The sequence below is a fragment of the Nestor notabilis genome, unplaced genomic scaffold, assembly GCF_000696875.1.
Source record: "Nestor notabilis isolate BGI_N333 unplaced genomic scaffold, ASM69687v1 scaffold31613, whole genome shotgun sequence".
Classification (NCBI taxonomy): Eukaryota; Metazoa; Chordata; class Aves; order Psittaciformes; family Psittacidae; genus Nestor; species Nestor notabilis.
The window spans coordinates 1-23,014 of NW_009921980.1; the positions used below are offsets into that span (position 1 = coordinate 1).

Genomic DNA, 23,014 nt, shown 5'->3' on the forward strand with positions numbered 1-23,014 from the left:
GGCCAGGAGCAGGAAGGCCGAGCTGCACTACAGCGGAGCCCGCCGCTGATGTTCAGCACCCCCACGTCTGCAGCCAAACCGTGATACACGGTCACAGCGTCCCTGCAGAGCAGCACCTCAACCTCCCCCCCACCCCACACGCTAGGGGTGACACTTTCTGCATCACTTTTTATCACAGAGGAACATTAACCGGAGCCTTCACATTTTACAGTCCGAGGTTTTATTTATTTCCTCCTTTTTCCACATGAGCCAGTGGCTGGGGTCGGTGTGGCGGTGCAGGCCTTGGGTTGCTTCAGCCTTGGGTAGCGCAGGCTGCTGCCCGCACCACATCCTTCCTCTGGCACGCTCCCCACTCTGCTGTTTCTCTTCCCACAACACGGAAAGCTCTGTGTTTCCTCCATCCTGTGGGCCGTCTGCATGCAGGCGCAGGGAGCAGGTCGGCAGAGGGGATGCGTCAGGGAAAACCCAACAGCTCTCTCCTCACTTCCCGGGGAACCCTCAGCAGCTCCAGCTGCACATGCCACGAGGGAAAAGCTGCCTGTTCCAGGCCGTGGCCCCGTGGTGCTCCAGGAAAGGTCCAGCAGTCCCTGGTGTCTCCTCTTGGCTGGAGGGAGCAAGCCAGAGGGGACAGGATCCCCCCCACCCAAACAGTCCCCTACTCTGTATCCCAAATGGATGCCCTGACAACCCCTCCTGCCCTCACCTGCACACCCACCAGAGCACACCAGCTCCATGCCTGCTGCTGGCAGGTCACATTGACCAAGGGCTGACACCACAGCTCCTGCCAGGACTAATGTGGTGCCAACATGCTGCCCCCAAGGCCCTGCAGGGCTGTGAAGGTCTCAGTGTGAGCATGAAAACCATCAGCACCTGATGCCTTGTTCTGCTGAGCCTGGGTCTAACTCCTGCGCCTTACTTCTGAGGGGGCCTCGTGGGTTTCATGGATATGGGAAGCTCTGCATTTCAAACTGCACTGAGTAAGACTGCCTGGAAGAGCCTTGTGCCAGCGTCTGCAAAAGCTGTTCTCAGTTCATACCCATGTATGATGCACACACACAGAGACACACGCTGCAGAGACAGCACCAGAAGCTGGTCATTACACACCACCACTCACAAAGCCCAAACACCAGCTCACGTGCTGATAAAATACGCTCTTGAACAATTTTGCTCACTGAGACTTCATGGCACAAGTATAGCCGGGTCCTGGATGACCCTGGCTTGTTCCAGACACCATTACCTGCCTCCTCCTTCCCAGCCCCAGGGAACCCGAGTCTGTGGCCTCCACAATTCACCTCCTCGAGCAATACAATGGTCTGGATGCCACAGGCCCTTGGGAGACGCCATGGAGGTAACTGCACTTCTTTGGGTCCCTTTGGCACCAGCAGATCCGCAGCTGCTGAGCCTGCCCCTCAGGGGAATTCTGGGGACTCAGATTTATGGCTCTTCCACAGAATCTTGCTTTTCCTTTCAGTGTTTCAACACGCAACTGTGCAGCTTCTCAGACACTTCCCCACCGTCATTTAGCAGAAAGAGTTACAGCCAAGACAGGCTCTCGGCAGAGAACTTCAGCTACCAGAACTTCACCCAGAGCAGGACAGCCCCACACAGCTCCCACAACTCAGACACAATTTATCTACAAGCCATGCAAGAACAGGCCTTTTAACAGCCTTTTCGGGTAAACACTGGCACTGCCAGTGCCCACAAACACAAGGAGCTAAACCCAGGGATCACCTTGGAGTACAACAATCAGCTCCGCTGAACCAAGAGTAAGCAACACTCAAGTGGAGAGCAAGCAACTCCAGGCCTAGATTTCCTAAGGCAGCTTGGCTCACGTTCTGGCCAGCACCACGGCAGGATCTGTTCAGGCTGTATCCCTGCAGGCTGGTGGGGCACGGGGGAATCCCACCCAGGACATGTCCGAGAGGAGCTCATGTTCCTCCCTGGAATGGGCAACCCTGCGGTGAGCGGAGCCACCGGCAGGGTTCTGACCCCTGTGTCTCCCTCAGCCAGCACCCCAGGCAAGGAGTTCCTGCAGCCACAGCAAAGCAGAGCTTATCGGCTTGACCAAGCTAACACTTCAAACGCAGGATGTGACACATCCACCATCTGACAAGCCATTAACCAGGTCCTTAAAAAAGCACCTTCTGCCTGGCAAGAGGCACTGTGCTGTACAGCCACCTGCATTCAAGAGAATTAGGGACATAGATAAATGCTGCAGACATCAGTAGTTTATTGGTATGTTTAGTCAAAACACATTCAGAATGGAAACTTAAAGTAAAAATACTTTCCACCTGCAACAATTAAACTAGAATCTACTAGCATATACTGCTTGACATGTTACAGCAATGAAGATGGTAATCCACTGTCTTGTATGCCTACTAAAGCCAAGATGGTCAGCTGGGCTGGTTGAAATAGAACCATGACAAAATACTCCCACCATCCACGAATCAGCAACTAACAGTAATGGTCAGTGAATCCCTTCCTTTGCTCTAAGAGGTACATTGACTACCAAGAGGGTCGAGAACACCAAGAGTCCACAGTACAGCAGGTGAGCTATCACCATGTAAACTTCTCCGGACGACATTCCAACACTTGTCCATGTCACTTACTCAAGGAGCAAGCCAGAAAGCAGGATGGCTCAGTAGCTCTCTTTAATACTCCAGTTTTTGTTGTCAAGATTATTCCCAATTGCCATCCAAATGCATGAGGTGGCAGCAAAACACCACAGCACTACAAAAGGGGAAAAAAAGAAAGGCTACATAAAAGACACCGGTGGCAAATTGCTGACCGAGGGCAGCAGTTTGTCCCAAGGCTTCAAACCTACGGGGCAGTGGGTGGTGTGTGGCGAGTGGGTTCAAGCACCACAGACCTCCAGGTATCAGCTGAAAATGTGAGACCTTCAACAGAAAACTAGAATATGGACATGGAAACTGGTAGAAATGTGCCCCAGGGAAAAAGGTGTATGAAAATAGTGCAAGACTTACCACTGAACACAGAAGACCTCGTGTCTGGGAGAAAACACAGATGCTGCTTCACTTGGCCTAACGTCTCAGAGAAATATGTGCAAAATCTTCCAACTTAAGTGAAAAACAGCAGCTGATTGCATAATGCAGAGCCAGGCTGCTGTGCTGCCCTATGCTTCTGCTTGACATGGCAGTTGGCTGATGGGAGGGAGGTCTTCCGTGCCCAGCAGCAGCAGCTTTACACTTTCACACCCCCTCCTCGGAACACGCTCCAGAATGTCATCTGGAAGCAGACCTCTGCACTGGACTGGAAACCCACCAGTCAGCTGAATGAGAAGGTGTCTCCTTCCAAGCCTTCGGTCCAGAGCCATGCGAGTGTCAACTTCAGCTGAGAGTTATGTGCAAAACGAGTTAAGAGTTTTTAAGAAAGTGCAACTGGAAAATGCAAATGCTTAAGAGCTGCTGTTTGGTTCTTGGGAAATTGCAGTATCCTTGTTTGAAAAGCTCACCCTCGCCAAGGATGCTCAGTTCTACCCATTCTGAGCTGGCCAAAGTCATCCACCGTTCCTGACTGACTTCTGAAATGCGTGTCCAAGGGAGATGTCAACTCCATTTTCTGTAACTCTGTTTAAAGAGAAGAGGAAACCTGGACACTGCTCGATGCCTTCTTCCTCCCTTCCCCCCCTCTGCAAAAAACCAGGCAAACTTGTGAAGTGACGAGCAAGGTGGATGATCATTTCAGCAACGTTTACTGATTGAAAGATACTGCAATTGGGTTTTTTTAATACAATTTTTCCACAATTTCCTTTAAATGCTTTGCAGCCAATCAGCTTTGCAGCACAGTAATTCATACACTATACTGTACAAAATCACCAGCAAGACTGGAATGATGTATTCAGAGAAGGCACCATCATGCTTATTACATTACCAGAGAACTCAAATACAGTCAAGACAAATTTCACTGTACAATGCTTATCGAAGGGGCGAGGGGAAGGAGGAGTGTGTTGAGCAGCCATCCCTGTACTGAAGAGGGGCAGGTAGAAAAATCAGACGTGAGCTATCAAACCTGTTGTGTACTCAGGGCTACAACTTTGAAACTCGGGGTTCTTCTTAGTTTACAGCTAAATGGATTCCTTCTGGAATAAACTCATAGTCTTATTAAGGTTTGTGTGTGTACATGTTGGTCACAGCAAGCAGATCAGATGCCCGCATCATTTCCCAAGCTATTCTGTCTGAGGAAGAGGATGAAGGTCTTTCCCTCCGATGCCTCCTGCAGCTGTCAGTATAAATGAGTCCAGAGTACCCATTAGTGCATTTGGATGAGTGCGTAAACACGAGTTTGTTTGGAGCCAAGTGTTCTAAGAAGGACAAAAAAAAACCCAAAAAGGCAAGCTTCTCCAATTGCACAGATTGCACTACTTGTGTTTCCAACAGTAATAGGCAGAAAGAGGAACACTTACACAAAATGTGCAGCAGAGGGTTTTGGACTGAAAGGACCTGAATTCTAGTGGGCATGTCCTTTAGTTCACTTTTGTTGCAGATAGTTTACCGGTCTTTTTTTTCTTTTTTTTTTTTCTTTTTTCCAGTCCTCAATTCTCCAAGTCTACATTTATAAATTAACAGCGTGACTCCTGTTGTGAAACTGGGGAAAGAACGTCCACCTCAATTTAAACCGGAAACCAAAGGATGCTTTCACATCAAAGAAATGACCAGAAGGGCTGTGTCACATTCCAAAGCCAAAAAAAGAAATTAACAAGAATGCAAACACGATGGATAATGTACCACTGCCAAGACGGGCTGCCTGCAGCGGAGGGCTCAGCGACGCTGTCCAGTGAAGCGGCCTTCCATCTGCCCGGTGCCTCGTCCGGAGCCGAGCTTCTGCGCCATGCCGCCTCTCGGAGGGGGTCCTCTTCCATCACGGTCTCGCATCATGCCACCACCCACTATTCCACGGGGACCCCCAGGGCCTCTATCATTGCGCCGAATATCCCTACGGTCGTCGCCTCCGCCTCGGGTCTCTCGCTCACGAGCGGCTCTTGTTTTTTTCTCTTCTACGTTCAAGCGCACCTCACCCCGGAACATAATGGGCTTATAGGGAAAAGTGGTCAAGGCACACCATTAGTTAGTCCCCATTCCACAGAGGCTGCTTACACAAGGCATATGAACACAGTGCGTTCTCAGCCTACCTTCATTGACATGCAAAAGACACCAATTCGTTCCCTGCGCCATACAACCTTAGCCCCAGTGGTCTACAGTAAAGGGAACAGCATTTCTGAATTCACTTGACATGCAAAGAATTAGCTGTCTTCCTCCAGTAAGGGCAGGGACATCTTTAGCCTCTTCACTGCCCGCTTTAGCCTTTTTACCTCAGGGCTAAAGCTCCTGCAGAATTGCTCTACCAGGCCTTGGTTCCACATTCTAGCAATGCACAGCGCTGCTTTCTCCTCTCCGGTTCCTCAAGTCACAACCACAAATCACCCTGCTCCTCTTCCTCAGCCCCAGGATGCAGAATTCAGAGATCCATGGGTTGCCCTTCAAAAGGTTACGTACTCAACTTTCAGCTTAAAAGGATATCTAAAAGTAAGTGTTGAGCTCCACATGGTGTCTGTGTGTGAGGTCTGACGTGGTTTGAGGAATTCTATTGTAAGCTCCGGAACGCTCCTGACAGAACGACTACACCAAAACTATGTTTGTCTTAAAACTGTCTGAATGCCACAAACAATAGCAAGGCAAACTGGACAGCCCACACCGTTTGGGGTTCAGGACACTCAGTCCTGACTGAGAAGCAATCCTTTGGCGGCTACTCAATGCCAATACTTACTTTTGCAACTAAAATTCGCTGGACTGGCTCAGAATCGTCAAATACCACAAAACCAAAATTGGGCAGTTTTCCTCCCACTCCTTTAGTATTGATGCGAAGTTCTACCACATTTCCAAAGCCTGGGAAGACACAAGTGGAAAGCCACAATATCAAAACCTACAGTGCCAGCTCTGCCACCCCTCCATTTGTTCTAGACAACACGTGTAGAGTCACAGCATGCAGAAGTTCCCCAGCTGGCCCTAAGTGAACATTATGTGGCTTATAAGCAGTTTTTCTGCTTAGTCTCCACAGCTGGAATTGCTACTTACTCATGAAGAACTCCTTCAGTTCACTCTCATCGATATCATGTGGCAAGTTCCCAACAAAGAGCTGGTGGCTGTCTGGATAGCGAATGATCCGGCGATTGTCCGACTCATTCTGTTCCATGTCCCCTCTCCCTAAAGTTGACAGGAAGAAGAAGAAGGTAGAGCCACGAGGGTTGTAAGATGCGTGTAGATTCAGACAAGCGTATCTACAAACAGCACCAAGCACGTTTGCTCGATTCTGTACCTTCAGCTCTTGAGCTTATGTTTACCAGGGGAGGATACTGTCCTCATCTTTACACAGTTTGTAATAATACCACAAGGTATTTGTTTCCTTTCATCTGGTTTCCCTGGTTAGGTTCAATAAAATTCATGTTAACTAAAACATCGGGCAGACTGGCAAGTTTGTCTAAGAGGTTCTTGTTACATCTTAAATTGTTATACTGTAGAGGAGCTCACTACCTATTAGAATGTACTTCATAAAAGATCTGGATTTAAGTCACCTCTTCATCAGTTCCTCAGCACAGTGAGTTTCCTTACTTCGGCACTCATGTTAAAAACAGTGTTTGCCAGTCACCTCTTCTGGCTTTCGTGTTCCACCATGCTGTCCCAAATACAAGTGAGAGTCCCTCATGTTCTCTCCAGCTCAACTGAAGTACGTGTCTTCTTTCCAGCACGCAAGATAAAATCTTTCTCAGTATCTCCCTACTAAATCATGAGCTGCCTTGCAGCGTGACAGCAGCACACCATTACTCCTTTTGCACCTGTAGTAGTACAATGTAGGTATACCCCTTTCTATCCTCAGCCTCCCCTACAGGCGCATTTACAGCAAGCTTACTAGCTCCTGTGAAAGGTTTCCTTCAGCAGATAAAACAGCTCACTGGCTGCCTTTGAAAACAAGGTCATAGGGCTGAAGTTCTACCACTTGGTCTCCTGAGATTTCAGCTTTTTCTCCCCTGCTTCTGCTACTCCCCAGACCAGAATTAAAAGTCTCAGGCTCTGTGACACATTTTCTGTATGACTTCTATCACATCCAAGAGTAGTAGAAACGCAGATTTTTAACTTGATTTAGTCCCAAGTTGTGTCTTTTTCTCCCAGCTGAAGATGACATGTTAAAAACCCAAGAAACGTTAACCTGTAACAGATGTCATGGTTCTTTCTTGGTGCCTTAAATCCTTTCAGTTTCAGTGTTGTCCCTGAATGAAGATATACTTGGCACTGACTCAAGCCAAAAGCACTTGTAAGCCCAATCTGTACCACAGTTTGGTATGCACTTACTGAACACCTTCACTAGAACCAATTTTAGCTAGAGCTGGAGGAGATAGAGTTGCTGAGACTTAACCCCTTCAAGCTCGCAGAGCCACGTCAGTATAACTGCAGATGCCATCCCTCCCCTTAGAACTTGGAATGGATTTTCACACTTAGAGAAGACTATGAACCCATCAACATCCTGCAACTCTGGGCCTTTGGCTGGACAGCTTTTGCTCAGAGTTTGCCAAGCAACCAGGCTGGACCAATAAACAACTCAGAAGGCTTCCAACTCTCAATACCACTCCGGACGACTATCAAGTAAAGTGCATATTTTCTGTTCTGACCCTCCTACACATTTGGATACTCTGTATGAGTAAGAACATGCAGAGAGCTGGCTGCTCACAAACTAAGTCAAACAGGAAGCAGCCAAGCTGAAAATGGCATTTTAGACAATTACGAAAGATGGAAAAATACGTAGAAAATTACTAACTGACTGAGGCTGACACAGTGGAAAGATTTGCTTCCAAAACAAAGAGCAACAGGAGATACTTAAGAGCTCTCTCTCACTTGTAAAGTTCAGCAAAATTAGAGGACATGGAAAAAACATCAGATTTCTGTGCCAGCTTTTCAGAACTGCACCAAGCTGCACGAAAAGTGCTTAAACAGATAAGCAAATGGCTTGATTAACAAAAACCAAAAGCAGAAGATTGGAAACTATGCCTGATATTTGCAACAGCTCACCACCAGCCTGGACTGCCCCATTTCTAATTGAAGGCAGAAGGAACAGACAGTTCATTTTCAGCCAAATGTAACACAGGTACAGACAAGACCCATCAAGGAGATACCTCTCCTTGTAAGTAACAAGCCCCAAGCAGACACACAGGCTGGTCTACATTACCTGGTCGAGGTCCTCGGGGCGGAAAACCGGGTCTTTCCCAACGGACACGAGGAGGCTGAGACTGAGCTTCAGGTTTAGTTTCAACTCTTGGCTAAAACAGGAGAAGAACAGGCATTATTAAACACTGGCCCAATAAAACCCCAAAAACTCACCAAAACAAGCCCTTCCCCCCCACCCCCCAACACAAGACACAGATAAGTGGCATGCACAAAATTAACTCCAGAACATATACATCCATGTCAATATGTTTGGGAATACATTTTTTTCCACCTCTATAAATTCCTCTGTACCAATCCAGGACTGCAGTGTTACGTCTGCTAAAAGGTGCAAAGCAAACTTCTCTTCATCAGAGCGGCTCCCCAGAACGTGGCTAAGGTGAACTGTCCATGTTTGACCAGGCACTGAGACCCCCACGCTCTGTTATTCAGGAATTCCTCAGCCTGACTAAAAACCCCACATAGACGAAATAAAATTCCTCATGCCAAGCTCAAACGTCATGGATTAGAAGGTAGTCTGAGATTAACACAAAGAGATGGGAAAATGACATTTTGAGTGAGTCTGAGTCCCTGGGGGATTCTTTTCCTCGAGTGCAGAACAACTGTAAGGAAGCCACCAAAAAAGAAAGAGAACAAACCAAAAGCCCTCAGAGCATAGTATTTCTGATACGATAAAACCATCTGAAACAGCAATTTCTTCAGGCTACCTGCTGAGGATATTCCTCAACTTCCCTAATGTCAAGGCCATGATGCTCAAAGGACACCTTTCATATTCTCAGGAACTAGAACACCTATTCCATTTTCTGCACGCAAAAAAAAGCTTTTAAAGATAATTTGAGAAAAAGGGACAGAACAGAGCAGCCCGTTGGTTACTGAAACAACTTCCAACATTTTTGGAATTCCATTTTCCATACAGCAGTCCAGCAGCTGCTGCTGTGCTGGGTTCTTATCTTAGAAAAACAAAACGATCCTTAGGAGCACAGAGAAGAACAGTAGCCTCCAAGGAAGATTATACACAAGGACAAAGGCTATAGGCCCAGACTGCTGTGGAGAAGTAGCTGGTGTTAAACATCTCCCTTATTTTCGTTTAAGAACTCAAGACAACTGATGGTTCCAGCCTGAAACATGCAGGTATTATGCACGCAATAAATGTTTCAGCCCTTCTATTGCTCGTGCTCTGCTCAGCTTGTCCTTCCACCATTTCTAGGATCACTTTTTCAATTCCAAGAATAAGCTAGAAAAATCAGCCTTGCTGTTAAATCTCTTTTCACTGTGCCTCATTACAGATCACTGGAGCTCCCCTGCCACCTTTTACTCACGTATCTTTACAGCATTATAAATTACACCTCAAAAGCAAAACTCTACATTGAGACCCCCATTTCTTAGATACTTAGAGGCTTAACTATCAGGCTTAAACCCTCAGTCCTTCCCTGAACCACAGCAAAGACTTGCTATATCACTGATGTCCTTCCATTAAATCACAAATAACAGTCAACTTCTACCTGCTTGCCCTGCATTTCACTCAACTTCTCATCTAACACACAGATACTCTCTGTCTACCCAAACAACTCATCTCATTACTTGCTTTCTAATCAGCACCATTCCTTTTCAGGGATGAAGACTGCCTCAGTGCTCTCTGGGCTGCCTGACAAGGAGAGCACTTGTGCAAGACTGTGCTTGTCCCCAACACTGCAATTAGCAGCAGCATCACAAGATGCCTGTTAAGGACTGCCATTTAGGGCCCAAGCAGCAGCTAATTGCAACTCTCATTTCACAGAGAGCACACAAAGCGGACTGAGAGGCACAGAATAAGGATTTCAACAGACACTAAAGGAGCCAAGTATGCCACAAACATCAGCGTAACAGGGCTTTGGGAACAATTAAAGAAAAGGTGACATTGTCTCTCTTCAGGAGCTCACATGGGGAGGGAAAAGGACTTTTTTTCTGCTACTGCAATGCTACTGGCAATGCCAGCAAAACCAGCCACGAGTCAGCCTTTACTCACCAATTCTGGAAATGAATACCCCCTGAAACAGAGGATGGGACAGAAAAAGAAAGAGAAGAGGTGGCTCCAAAGGCTGGTACAATTCCAGTTTTGAAATCTCACAAGGCTTAAAAGCTTCTCTGGAGGTGCCTGCCACAATCAAAACATATGCCAAGAAACAACTAGCCAAGCAAACAGCAAGAAACCACACTTCACATGAAAACACAAGAGAAAACGCCACATCATCTCGCTGTAATTCCAGTAGCTAGGTCAGATGCATACCTCAGATAACCTCCACGCTGTCCCTGAAGTAAATGTGGACCACGCAACATACTAAACACTCTCATCAATCACTTCCATAAAAGCACTACAGAGTATGGAAGAGTCTATCCAGAGTCCAAGAAGATCTAAGGTGGTAAGAGAATGCTATAAATAGCTCTTTCTTTTCCTGAATGCACCGCTTCTGAGATAGCAGACCAGAGTCAGGGCTGCCTACCTCTGTCCCTATGGCACCCCTAGAACGCTGAAGTGTTCATTCAAATGGGAGATTGGAAGATCTGAAGATGCTATAAAGAGAAGGCCTGATTTATCAGTGCAGGCAGGGTGACTTCTCATCGCCCACAAGAAGAAAAAGAGCAAGAAATGCTGACCTGTTTAACTTCACAGCTGTCCATCAACAGGAACTGACCTGGTTTATATCCAAAACAGTATGTGTGCAGTCCTTGGAGGGGTTCTGAATTAATACTACAGAAGCTATATTTTTAACTTGATAAAAGATGGGGGGAACGCTGAAGTAATGCAGAGGACAGTTAACAGCTGCACTGTAAAATCACTAGATGATGCTAGAACAGCATTCCAAAGGAGCCACCCACCCAGCAGTGCAATCTATTGCTCTCGTTTACCTGCAGAGTATCTGGCATTAAGGGATCCAAGACAACAGGAAAAAGCTGCTACTGATCTGTAACTCCTGGCAGAAATTGTCCAGGTGCCTTTTCTACCAGCTTTCTGTGTACCACGTCTGAAAAGTGTGCAAGAAAAGGAGCCAAGAACTAACTGATTCTGTCTCCAGAAGAGCCGTGAGTCGAAATTTGTGCCATTTCAGTACTGTTCAGAAACTTCCACACACGATTACTAATCATAAAGTCACAACACAAGCAATCTAAAGGCAGAAAGCATGACTAGCTACAGAGGCAATGCAGAAGAGGTTAAGGGGACATCTAAAATCTATATTCTACTCTCTCGTACAGACAATATGAAATGACTCTTGCAATCACACTACAAAAATTCACCATCTCTATAGCAAATAAGCCAAAACTAATTTGGGGTTTGCATAAGGAAAATCTATTCTGTTCTAGAAAAACCACATTTTTTATGGCTCAAATACCACCTAAAATGCTTAAAGCCCGGGTGAAGCTGTTGAAGACAGACAGGCTTCCCAACCCATTAGACAGCCATTATCTAATTCACACAACAGCCCCTCAGACCAGAAGCAACACCATACAAGGTGTTGTTTTTCTGTGTTGTTTTCTTTTTCAACATGCATTTGGCTGAAGGGCAATCCTAGACAGGCTCCTCCCTGTACATAAATCAGTTGAGAAGAAGCCAGTGCAAAACCAATAGCTGCAATAATGCAGCTGTTCTACTGAAAACTGCAGTCCTTTAAAAAGGTTGGATGTGAGCTACTACATCATAGAGTACTTTGGTACATAGCATCAGTAGAAGAGGTTAAAGCACACATTTTCTATTTTGAGGGGGGTTTTATAGAGGGAGAAAGCTGAATTGAGAGTCTCAGACTGTCTCACACCAGCTTGGCATGTGCAGAATGTGAGCTATCACCCGGTCAAACTTTCCTTCCTCTTTCCCCTTCTCACCCAGTCGATCTAGGAATGGGAAGATGGCATTGTCCTGGAAAGGAAATGTAAATCCTTCCATTCCTCACACAGTCATAAGTTGGTACAGGGTTCTGTGACAAGTTAATTATGGATGGATAACGAGATCCACCATATTTCTGTAGATGTTGGCCTTACAAGGCAATCTTGCACCTTCTCAGAAACCATGCTATCCCTTTTTAATGCGGGGGCACTTCAGCCAATGAAATACCCCTTTCAAACACACTTTAGAAAACAACCACTTTGTGGGGAGTTAGTTTTTTGTTTAGTTTTGTTTTCCCCTTGTAAACCAAACCATATCCCATTAAGACAGGTCAAAAAAATGTCAGTAGCAATTTTCTGTTTCCTTATGAACAGATTTTAAGGTCACCATCACCCAAAGTTACACCTGTTAAGTGTATGTGCCCTTGCTTGTGACAAGAAGGTGAGTGCATTAACATGTAAGACACAATTCATTTGTGCAATTTAAGTCAAACAAATTGATCTGTTAATTTATACAACTGAAGCAGTTTGCAGAAGTAATGAGACAATCCAAGGTGTTCACAGATGGGTTACCTGTGAGACTGGTGCTTTAACATGGGGTGGAATTCCAGAGGAAGAAACAGTACCACTAGGAGGCAGGTTTTTACTGGTCACTGAAGCCCAAGAGAAAGCCTGCAGGAAATGCAACAAACCTAGGCTACTAATCATGGCAAACCACTGACATTCCTACAGGGAAACTCGTCTGCTGCAATCACACTTTCGGTTCATATCTGACTGTTAAATAATTTTTGTGCAAGCATTACAATGGTGATACAGAAGGATTTGCAGTTCTAGTTGTCTGTGGACTCCAGCAGCATGGAGCAAGTGTGTACCATGCCCACTATTGCTACATGAGTGAGCCCAGTTCCCTCAGCATCCCCAGATCACTGCTTCCCATGATGTAACCAAAACTAGGACTGAAAACCCTGTAGTGTTCAGTGTCTTCTGCACAGAGAAAGAAAGTGATGCCAGAACTTAAAAGTAAAAACGGAAAAGAGAAAAAGGATTGGGAGGAAAAAAAACGAACATGGGAGACAGGCTGGAGCTACAAAGGACCTCTCCAGCTTTCACTGGTTCCTCCCATCTCTTTCAAACTACCCTAGGTGTAACCATATCAGGTGACGCGCACAGTGGTTTTTAAGGTTAGGCATCCTATCTAGGGGAGACAGTCGATGCCCCCATACTGATTTTGGACCATACTGCCAGCAGTTTGGCAAGTGTCAATGCCTTACAGGTTTTTTTCCAAGGAAGAGCAGTGGTTCCAATTGTAAGCCACTTTTCTTGATGGTAGCTTGAGGTGTTTTCCTAACCTGTGTTAACGCCACATTTAAAAAGATTTACACATGCATAAACCACAACACATACACTTTACAAGCAGAGCATTAAATTTACAATAGGTGACTTGAGCAGAACTCAAAACCAACATTCTTTCCTTTTTTAGCGAAACCTGGCATCTTTATGAGTTCAAGGTTCAAGTCTAGCTGTTCACTGTATAACACTGAAAAAGGCAGTGGTTTGGCCACTCAGAAAGGCTAAGGTAAAACCCAAATCTTTTGGTTTACCATCTGTACCTAGAAGCACAGACACGACTTTGAACTAACCTTTGGCGGTTCTTGTGGGAGTGAAACAGGTTCTACAGGAGGTGGAGATGGAGACTTCTCTTCTAGCTCCTCAAGGGTCTTTTCTTCTACTTCAGCTTTCAGCTCCTCAGTTTTCGTTTCAGATTCCAGTTCTGGCTCAGGTTCGTGAGAGGATTCTTCCAGCGCCTCCTCTATCCCATTGCTACAATAATCAAGTGCATTTTATGCAGCTTATCACTTGCTTTGCATTTTATGACCTTTTATAAGCTATGCTATGGTAATGGCTGGTATCAGAAAGATCATTCCATTTCCAGTTGCTACCATATGTACCTACATGTACAATACTATGAGAAGTTAAGCTGTAGCCCTGCAGTTGCATACAAAGCCAGTTTTTACTCCTGCTGAAGCAAAGATATGGTTTACAATTCTCTGCAGAGAATCTGAAAATCACACAGACATATAAAACCCATAAGCAACAGGTCCTGCTCAAAAAGGAATAGAAGCACAATGGAAGACCAATGGAAGATTAATCTACATGCATAAATAAAGCCAATTTTTAAATGAAACACGCAGGTTATTTACAAAACTGCCATACAAGTTCCTTGACAAAGCAGTTGTGAGTCTTGTTTACTGAAACTCACACACAACTTCTTCTCTTCTCTGTTTGAAACGTAAGGGACCTGAAGTTCTTCAGCTCTCTTTAGCCACCCCAAAAGCTTACAAAATTCCAGACACTTCTGCCTATGCACCTCCTGCCACAGGTTTGTATATTCCGAAGTGACTATCTAATGAATGTTGCCTTTATGACTTCATTCTGATCAGCACAGTAACCCAAAAACTTCCTGCATTATCTTGACCAAGTCACTGCCAGAATTCCCACAGACACCCCTCATCCATAAGATTTCTCATCAGAAGCATTGTGTGAACAGCATTCAGGGTTATCAGTGATGCACTTAAGAGACATCATCTAGTTATTTAGTAAATGTATTTTCATTTCTCAAAAAGTAGACGTTCCTCTCAGTTCCAAGTGGTACCCAAATTTGAGAAGGTACAGTTAACTTCTCTTTTGTTAACCCATCTGTTCACATAAATTACATTGTATAACCGGATACAAATTTATATAACAAATTAACAAAGACTCCATTAAGCGTTGCTACCTTTTCACCTCACGTTTGAAACTAGAAGTGAAAATAACATGCATAAGAACATCCCTCATTTCCTCTCTCCATTCAAGAAGCAATGTTTCAAAATAATGTAACACAGATCAGTATCAAGTCAACCATAGTAGTTTCCTAAACTACCTATTAAATCACATCCAGAAAACAAAACCAAAGCAATTCTGCTGTTTTCATTAAAAAAAGCAACTTCATACAATAAAATGGACTTCTTACGTTACAGGGTGGTTTTCATAATAAGTACTGCTTGCATTCTCTTGCACAGGTTCAGGTGATGGTTGTCTTTCCTCCTGCTCCTCTTCCACCTCTTCCTCAGACTCTGACACAAAAAGATAAACTTCTTTAAACATGTCTGCAAGTGCATACAAGCCACACTAAAAATAAAAGCATATTAAACTAGCAGGAATCAAAATAAAGCTTCACCAACAAAAACAAGGCAAGATTAGGTGGAAGGAAAGCTAGAAGACACTTCCACTCAGTAAGAGACAAAGCCTCTTGAACATTTTCCAAAAAAAGAGAAACTGGAGCCATACTGCTGATAGGAAGGTCTGGGAAGAATGCTCATGGGTCAGATGCTTTTCATAGAGTAGCAGTAAAAAGGAAATATTGCACTATTAGCTCATAAAAATCTCAGTACATCAGACTAAGAAGATTAACCTCAAATACAAGTGCCTAGATGCTTTGTTCCACAGAACCATGATGAAAAAAACCCAGAAATTATCCAGTGAACACATGTACATACATCCTGGCTGTACTCAGATTTGCTTTGTCTCAGTCAACAGAGGGGAAAAGATACCCAGATCAAGTTAAGCCCCCGAAAATAAATGCATTACTGAATGTGATGATGATATGAAAGTGAAGTACATGTCATATTTGAAAAGCCAATTCAACTTTTTCTTCAAATTACTTCATCTAAAAAGTGAACTGATGCAAGAAATCAAGTCTACGTGACAAAACCAGTGGCAGCAGAAGTAGTACTGCTCATTATTTCCATTTTCTGCCAAGCACCACCCACCCTGAGCCAGTTCAGCCCTTCAAGGAATAAGGTACTACTGCACAACCTTCTTTTCACAGAACATTTGGACCAGCGAGTAGTTCCAGCACCATAACCTACACTCCACCTTTCAAATTATTCCCATCCATCAGAAAGACACACAATGTGCATTTTTCCGTCTCCTCTAGACACTTCTGAAAGCTCTGCTAGAGGAAGAACAACAAACTACACACACAGTTCTTCTCACCTTCATCAAGTTCTCCTTCTGAATCCCCAAATACTTCATCTTCATATCTGAAGATATCATTATGGACATAGAACTTGTTTGGAACAGAGCCCTGTAAAAGAACAACATGCATTTTTCTTTTGCATATACAGTATATTGGCCGTCAACAACAAAGATGGATTAGAGAGAGAAGCTCTGTGTGGTACACACCAACAATTTGACATAGGACTATTTCACTAAAGCTATCTTCCAAACAGTACCACTTCTCTACAACTGTACAGTAGCTTCTGCCCAACTGAAAGAGGAGGTTTCAAGCAGCAAGAACTCCCCAATTTTGCTAAGTCACAGTAATCATAGATTCTAAATAAACCTAAAGTCCCTCAGCTTCATTAAGGAATTTGAATTTTTCCTTTTACAAAAACAGAATGAATCTTCGGGGGTGACTGTACACATAGCATTGCACAGGGTAACAACAAAGAAATTGAACGAGACTGAAATATTAAACACCAACCAAACCATAGTTTGTGAAGCAGCAGGGGAAAAAAGTAGAAAGAACACAAAACGCCCTTTACCCTTACTCTGCTCTCACTGAGAACTCAATCTGAGAAGTAGCTTGTGCAGCATCAACTCACACTCACATTTGTCAATAGACTTGAACAAAGTACAGAACTACAGCAGAGACTTGATCTGCAGAGCTGAACGTTTTATTGATCTGTGCCAAAGCAGCTCCCAAATGCAAGCTCCAATTTGCTTTGTATTACTGCTCCAACACTTCAAGTCTAACAAAATAAAACCGCTCAGGATGGATCCAATACGCTTGTTTCTCTGCACTGTGACACATTTAATGATAGCCTCCAGTCCAAGCTCTAAGAGCCAGATATGTTTTTGCCCCAATATGACAAACTGTAGCTACAGGTCGGGTTTCCATCGTCAGTATTTGAAAGAAAACATTCTTACATATACTTACTTCTGGAGCAAGCACAAAAGTCTGCATGAACTTCCTCATGGGCTGCCCGTTGTTCGACAGCTCTCCCATGACTTGCACAACCACTCCATCACTCAGAGTAGCATGAGCATCCACATGACGGATCTTGGTGTGGCATTCGCTGAACTGTAATGACATCACCTTTTTGTGGATCTCCTAGAAATAAAGAGTTACAGTTTAGCTGCACTGGGTTTTCTACAGAGCTTTACACCTTTTCAATACCCAAGTCTGAACTAACATAAAAAAGCACCCCACTGGGAAGTACTGGAATCAAGAACTGTCTTGGTTCCTGAGAGCAGTCTACCAGAGCTCATCTAACTTAATCTGAAGTTGAGGCACTGGCACATGCTGCCCAAAGAAGTGGTGAATGCTCCACCTCTGGCAGTGTTCAAGGCCAGGTTGGACAGAGCCTTGGGTGACATGGTCTAGTGTGAGGCATCCCTGCCCATGGCAGGGGGTTGGAACTAGATGATCTTAAAGTTTTTTCCAACCCAAATCATTCTATGATTCTATGAATCAAGCACTTCCCAGAGTAGTCCAATAGCGTACAACTTGCTATCCCATTTTCCAGCCATGTTAGAACATGTGACCTATTTTAAGGCTTTCATTTTTTTAAAGGTCCTGTGAGAGGACAGCATTTACACTGTGGTTAAAAAAACTCCCATACTACCCTCCAAACAAAAAAACCCCAACGCTCTACACATCCACAAAGAACCCAAATGTCACAGGAGGGGGTAACATCCGCACCAAGATTTTTGTGGTGCCAAATCAGGCTCTGCTGGTGAAAGGAGAAGAAACCAAACCTGCCCTGAGCTAAAAGCCACACTGCTCAAAGATGTGGCTACCACATGAGCAGGTGCCCCTAGGTGACAGATATTCTGATAAAGCGCTACAACCAAAGTGAAAACTTGTGTTTCCTGGACTTACTTCACTTCTTCAAAAGTTACCTTCTACTCTACGAAAACTCCACTCAAGGAAGAATTTGCTAATATACAGAATTCCACGTAACTCACAAAGATCAGGCCCCTCCCCAAGTCTAACTGAAATAAGATGCATCAATAGCACAAGTCTAACAGGTCCTTTTGATTTTGTTTCCTATCCTAAAGATACTTTCTGCAGTTTACATGCAAAGCTGATGAATCAAACACAACCCACAGGAAAAGAAGCAACAATCAATCAATCAATCAAACAAACAAACAAACAAACAAACAAATCAAGCCAACAAATTCCTATCTGCCTCTGCACAGGGGGCAGTGTCACAATATGGTATTTACCAGATAAGAAAGTCAAAGTAATTGGTAAAGAAAAAGACCAATTCATACAAGTAAGTTCTGAGCATGGATGAGGACTACAGGACTGATTTTGATACGCACAGCTTGACCATACACTGCTTCTTGCGGTTTCCCGCTGGCATCCAGTCCTCCGTGGACGTAAGAAGAATTCCTGCCATAAAACCTGCAAGTGAAGAGATGCAAAGGTCATAGCAGCGAAAAAACAGAACCAAGATCCAACAAATATTTTAGACAAAAGCTGCAGAGCTCAATGCATCAGGAATTTCAGCACAAACAGGAATCCAAGGTACATTTCCTGCTTCCAAGGCTCCAAGGAAACAGGAACAAACAAGCTTAAATATTCAGTATTCCAGTTTGCCCAAGATATGTAGCAAGCTCCTAAATCAACCTCAACCTTTCACTTGGTCAGTATTAAGATACAGATTTAAACACTAGCACTTCCTCTTTTGCCATTTCTTTGTTTATCCTACTAAACCTAGAAATTCTTTCCAGTTCTACTTTCCTGGAAATACCAACCGCAGATTTTCTATGTCCAGAAAAAAGTCCAAGAAATATTAGATTGTTACACCAACTGCATAACCATGTTTTTGAGCAGGGTCCAACACTTCCTAACAGCAAGGAAAAACAGAAGTCAGCTGAAGGAAGGAGTGCACAAGCAGATAGGAAAACCTCTTTTCAGTCTCTAATTACCAAAGCCAGCTCCCTCATGGTCAGCATAGCTTATTAATTGCTTTCACAGGGGGACCAAGAGTTTTAACTTGCTTTTAAGAAACTGTTCAAACTCTTTGGTAGACACAAAACCTCACAAGTGGGAACTGCAGATCAGGAAAGGAGTAAATGTGAAGTCTCCAGTTATATGTAATTATAGATTTTCAGTTAAGGAGTCAGTAAAGCCATCTAAATTCACCTAAAGTGCAATAGGCATGCAAACTACACTGCGTAACACCCATTTTGAGGGCAAACTGGTCTCTGCTTACCCATAACCCCTGGATAAGCTTTGGATAATGATAAATAATGGATAAGCGACAGGATACCCAGTGCTCTTCTCAAGCTTTTAGTAGGAGAAACCAGTAACTTAAACGCTTGCTGTCCAAAACTTCAAGGAGGAGCACCATCAAGCACCAGGAAGCCATGTGTCCTGGTTTCGGCTGGGATAGAGTTAAAATTCCATGAAAAGCAAAATCTTTCTGTGGCAGCAAGCAAGTTGCTATACAGACTAACAGCAAGAGAAAGAGGGAAGACAAGATATGCTCTCAGAGTACATAACTCAAACAAGGTGGAGCCAAAGAAACAAAAGGCAAATGTCCTCTGTATTCGAGCCTGACTACTAAACAATAGCTACCTCTGCAACCCCAAAGAGGGACAGCAGTGACAGAGACTGAAACTGGTTAGAAGACGTATCACACAAGCAGTTCAAGAATCAGCTATGATTCAACCAAACCAGATCAGAATGTCTAGGACACTTCCATGCAGAGGTATTTAAGAGAAATCTGTGAAAAAGTCTGTAACATTTTTAAAGCCCTTTATGTAAACAGAATTCCTGCAAGAAGGTAACCTCTATGGACAATTCCCTGTTCCCACTCAATGTACCACATACAGAGCATAATTTGGAATGCTGCATTTCAGAGTTGTTGAAGTAAAGCTTGAGATTTAAAAGGGTGGGAGTAATACCCAGTACCTCCTATAAAGCATCAAAGTTGTCTTCAACAGGCCAAATGTCTTCCCAGACACCAATTTTCCTCACATGTACACTTCCGCCAATCTCCTATCGCCCTTATCTGGAAACACCAGTCCATATCCCAGGTGTGCCAGGAACACCAGCTTCATAGTGTTCCCTCTGCATGTGTCAGCTAGCTCGTCTTCTTCGACTGAAGCAGTTAGGGAGGAAAACCACACCGACAGTGTTTTGCTTCTTAAATCAAATCAAACGCCACCCCCCGACACCCCCAAATCCTGCCAAGCTTACAGTTACAAGTTACTATCACTACAGGTAAATGCTCTTATGAGCACAATCAAAGACTGTTTTCAACACTGGGTTTGAGGCATGGGTAATTTACTACAATATACAGTATAACTGCGATTGAAAATAACCATTACAGAAGGAAAAGTCAATCTTACTGTAGAACTGACATCACTCCCGCCCTGCCTTTAGTATTAAGCTGTGAAGCATGGCCTACTCATCTCTTATCAACTATTCTTTGCCTCTTTGTTTATCCACACAATTTCTGGGTCTCAGAGCAAAATGACAGCACACTCCACGTGAAACTTATCTTACTAACTTGGGCTTTTATAGCATTAAAAAATGACCCTGATGTGCTGATATCAGGATTTCCAGCACATCATTTACTCACATCATAATTGTTGCCTTGAAAATCTGGTACCGTCAAACCCTTTCTAAGTCTCTCAAAAGAATTTCAGCTGCTTGAGCTTTACAGGCAATGGACAGTTACACATGTCAACAAGATGGTGACTGCTGACAGACCTGCCTCAGCACTGTCTCGGAAGCTAACTCCAAGGCAAAACACCCAGAGCATGAGATGTCCCTAAGGAATGCAGTTCTCGGGTCAGAGCGAGCGAGCAAGTTCTCGGGTCAGTTTGCGTATCAGGTATCGATGTACTACATGGACATACTTGCCCATGTTCCGTCCACACTGATCTCATCTGACTCATCTGTGGAAGTTTTAAGGGCAGGGAAAAATTCTGCAATTGCTCAAGATCCTGCTTTTACCTTCTGTTAGATTACTAAACATAGATTAGGAAAGCCTGGAATACACTCTCAAGACACCTTAAAAATAGATTTAAACACAGAAAAGAACATGGTTCCACGGCAGTCCAGTGATTTAAATAAAAACGATACCATTCATTTTCCCTGCCTTAGAGCTATAGACGAAAAGAGGCATTAATCCAAAGACTGAATTCTCAAGTAAGCCACCTTGTGCTCAAACAGCCCACTTTTTCACCATCAACCTTAGATCAAGTTCTGAGACAAGACAATCCAAGCAGTGAGTTTTGTCCTTAGTCATTACATGTCCATGCTGCTCTAAGCCCGAATGTGAAAATGCAAAATCTTAAGTGACAAGCTGTGTGCAGCCAATCAAAACCAGAAAAAGAAGGAAGAAAAAAGAAAGGGGGGGGGAGGGGAGTGTGAAGAAAAAGAAGGAGGAAGCACATTCAGAGTACCACTTAAATAGTAGACACAGGTAAAAAAAGCCTACTGTATTTTCCACTACCTTGTGTCCAGGCCATGACATTTATACTTAAATCTCCAATCAACAATCTGAATAAAAATTTCTCAGAGGCAATGGACCATATGGTACCCTGAAATAATGAGCATGCTTATCTCATGCCCGTGCTTCCTCTGCCATTTCCTTTTCCTTTTCTTTTCTGTCTTTTTAGAAAAGCATTTCTGGAATACATCCACATTACCATTTTATCATCTGAGAAGAGAAGCAGCTCACTTCTCCACGCAGGAAATACCTTGATATCATGCCATGTGATCAGACTTGGTTGTAGAGCCTAAGGAGTTTTCGGTAAGATGGAATGGTTTTCCAAAAGTTAGCCCGGTCCATTTCTTCCCATACTCAGAATTTAATGTTTATCTGATTTATAACCAACAGTACACATATAAAGTACACTTTTGTTCAAAAACATTAGTCACTTTGTGAGTGAAAGTGTTACCTGTGCAAGAAGTCAGGAGCTTTATTTAGCAGAGTGTAGTACTGTCTCACAAACTCCCGCCCTACGAGCAGGGGACTTGGCTTCTCCATCACCATTTCTTTGGTACACAGTGTCAAATGCTGCAATTAAGAAATATTCATGTTAAATTGAAGACAACCCTGTATATCACAACTTCCATGTAAAAGGATGGGCATGATGATATTGGAATTGAAATAGTTATCTTAACAGGACCTTAATTCACACAGAACTACTCCACCAATTCAGGACATCCTCCCCAACCTCCTTTGAGTAAATAAAAAGATTCTTGGTTAATTCATGCATTACTTTGACAAAGAGGGAACAGTAGATGCAAAGTCCCTTACAGAACAGGTACTTAAAAAAACACAAACAAGCAAACAAAAAGCCTGTTTAAAACCTCTAGCATCATTTATTTAAGCCTTTGGCAATAAACTGATGAACAATTAAAAATCCAAGTTCAACAGCACTGCAAAACAAACAGGAATACACTTTCTTGGGTCAGACAGTAACACGCTTATCTCAAGCACATCTGCTTCAAAAGGCTACTGTCACATCTGTAACAAAGATGGTAGCACCAACATTCTCAAGTAATTGTGTGGGCTGGATTCACATTTCCTAAAGACTGGGAAGGGAAACTGGGAAACTTTGATCCCTCAGAGATGACCAGTTCGGGGATCTTCCTAACATGACTCATACTACAGCAATGGCATGTATGTGAGAATTTTAGCCAGAAACCTTAACAAAAGAAGGATCTCAGTTTCTCCAAGTGAGATACTCTTTTTTTTTTTCTTTTTTTTTTTTGCTCCCCTGCCCCACAAGCACAATACAAAATTGGTGATGTGATCTTCACCACAAGCACTTGTAAGAACACACAAGGATGGAGCTTCATCACATTTGGTTTTTGAAGAACCGACTGAAAAGCAGATCATAGCCAGCACACA

General features: G+C 43.8%; 1 protein-coding gene across 2 annotated transcripts; it reads right to left on the reverse strand.

The window, feature by feature from the left end:
- Positions 1-3,667: 3,667 nt before the first annotated feature.
- G3BP2 (GTPase activating protein (SH3 domain) binding protein 2) lies at positions 3,668-22,171 on the reverse strand. Of its 2 annotated transcripts, XM_010011404.1 has the most exons (11): positions 22,056-22,171; positions 18,459-18,540; positions 17,068-17,241; positions 16,122-16,212; positions 15,097-15,199; positions 13,727-13,907; positions 12,660-12,758; positions 8,236-8,326; positions 6,093-6,221; positions 5,785-5,903; positions 3,668-5,051 (listed from the first exon to the last, which is right to left on the reverse strand). In XM_010011404.1, exons 1-11 carry the CDS (start codon positions 22,148-22,150, stop codon positions 4,779-4,781), a joined length of 1,437 nt encoding a protein of 478 aa, XP_010009706.1. In that variant the 5' UTR covers positions 22,151-22,171; the 3' UTR covers positions 3,668-4,778. The 2 variants fall into 2 exon arrangements, with proteins under 2 accessions (XP_010009706.1, XP_010009707.1); XM_010011405.1 differs by lacking the exon at positions 12,660-12,758.
- Between the last annotated feature and the right edge of the window lie 843 nt (positions 22,172-23,014).

What these genes read in the sequence shown, in the direction of transcription:
- G3BP2 (XM_010011404.1), bottom strand. Translation starts at nt 22,150, where the DNA reads ATGGTGATGGAGAAGCCAAGTCCCCTGCTCGTAGGGCGGGAGTTTGTG. An exon ending in CTTTTGTGCTTGCTCCAGAA is followed by an intron (nt 16,213 to 17,067) that starts GTAAGTATATGT and finishes GTTCTTTTACAG; the next exon opens with GGCTCTGTTCCAAACAAGTT. An exon ending in TTAAAGCACCAGTCTCACAG is followed by an intron (nt 8,327 to 12,659) that starts GTAACCCATCTG and finishes CTCCTGTTTTAG; the next exon opens with CCAAGAGTTGAAACTAAACC.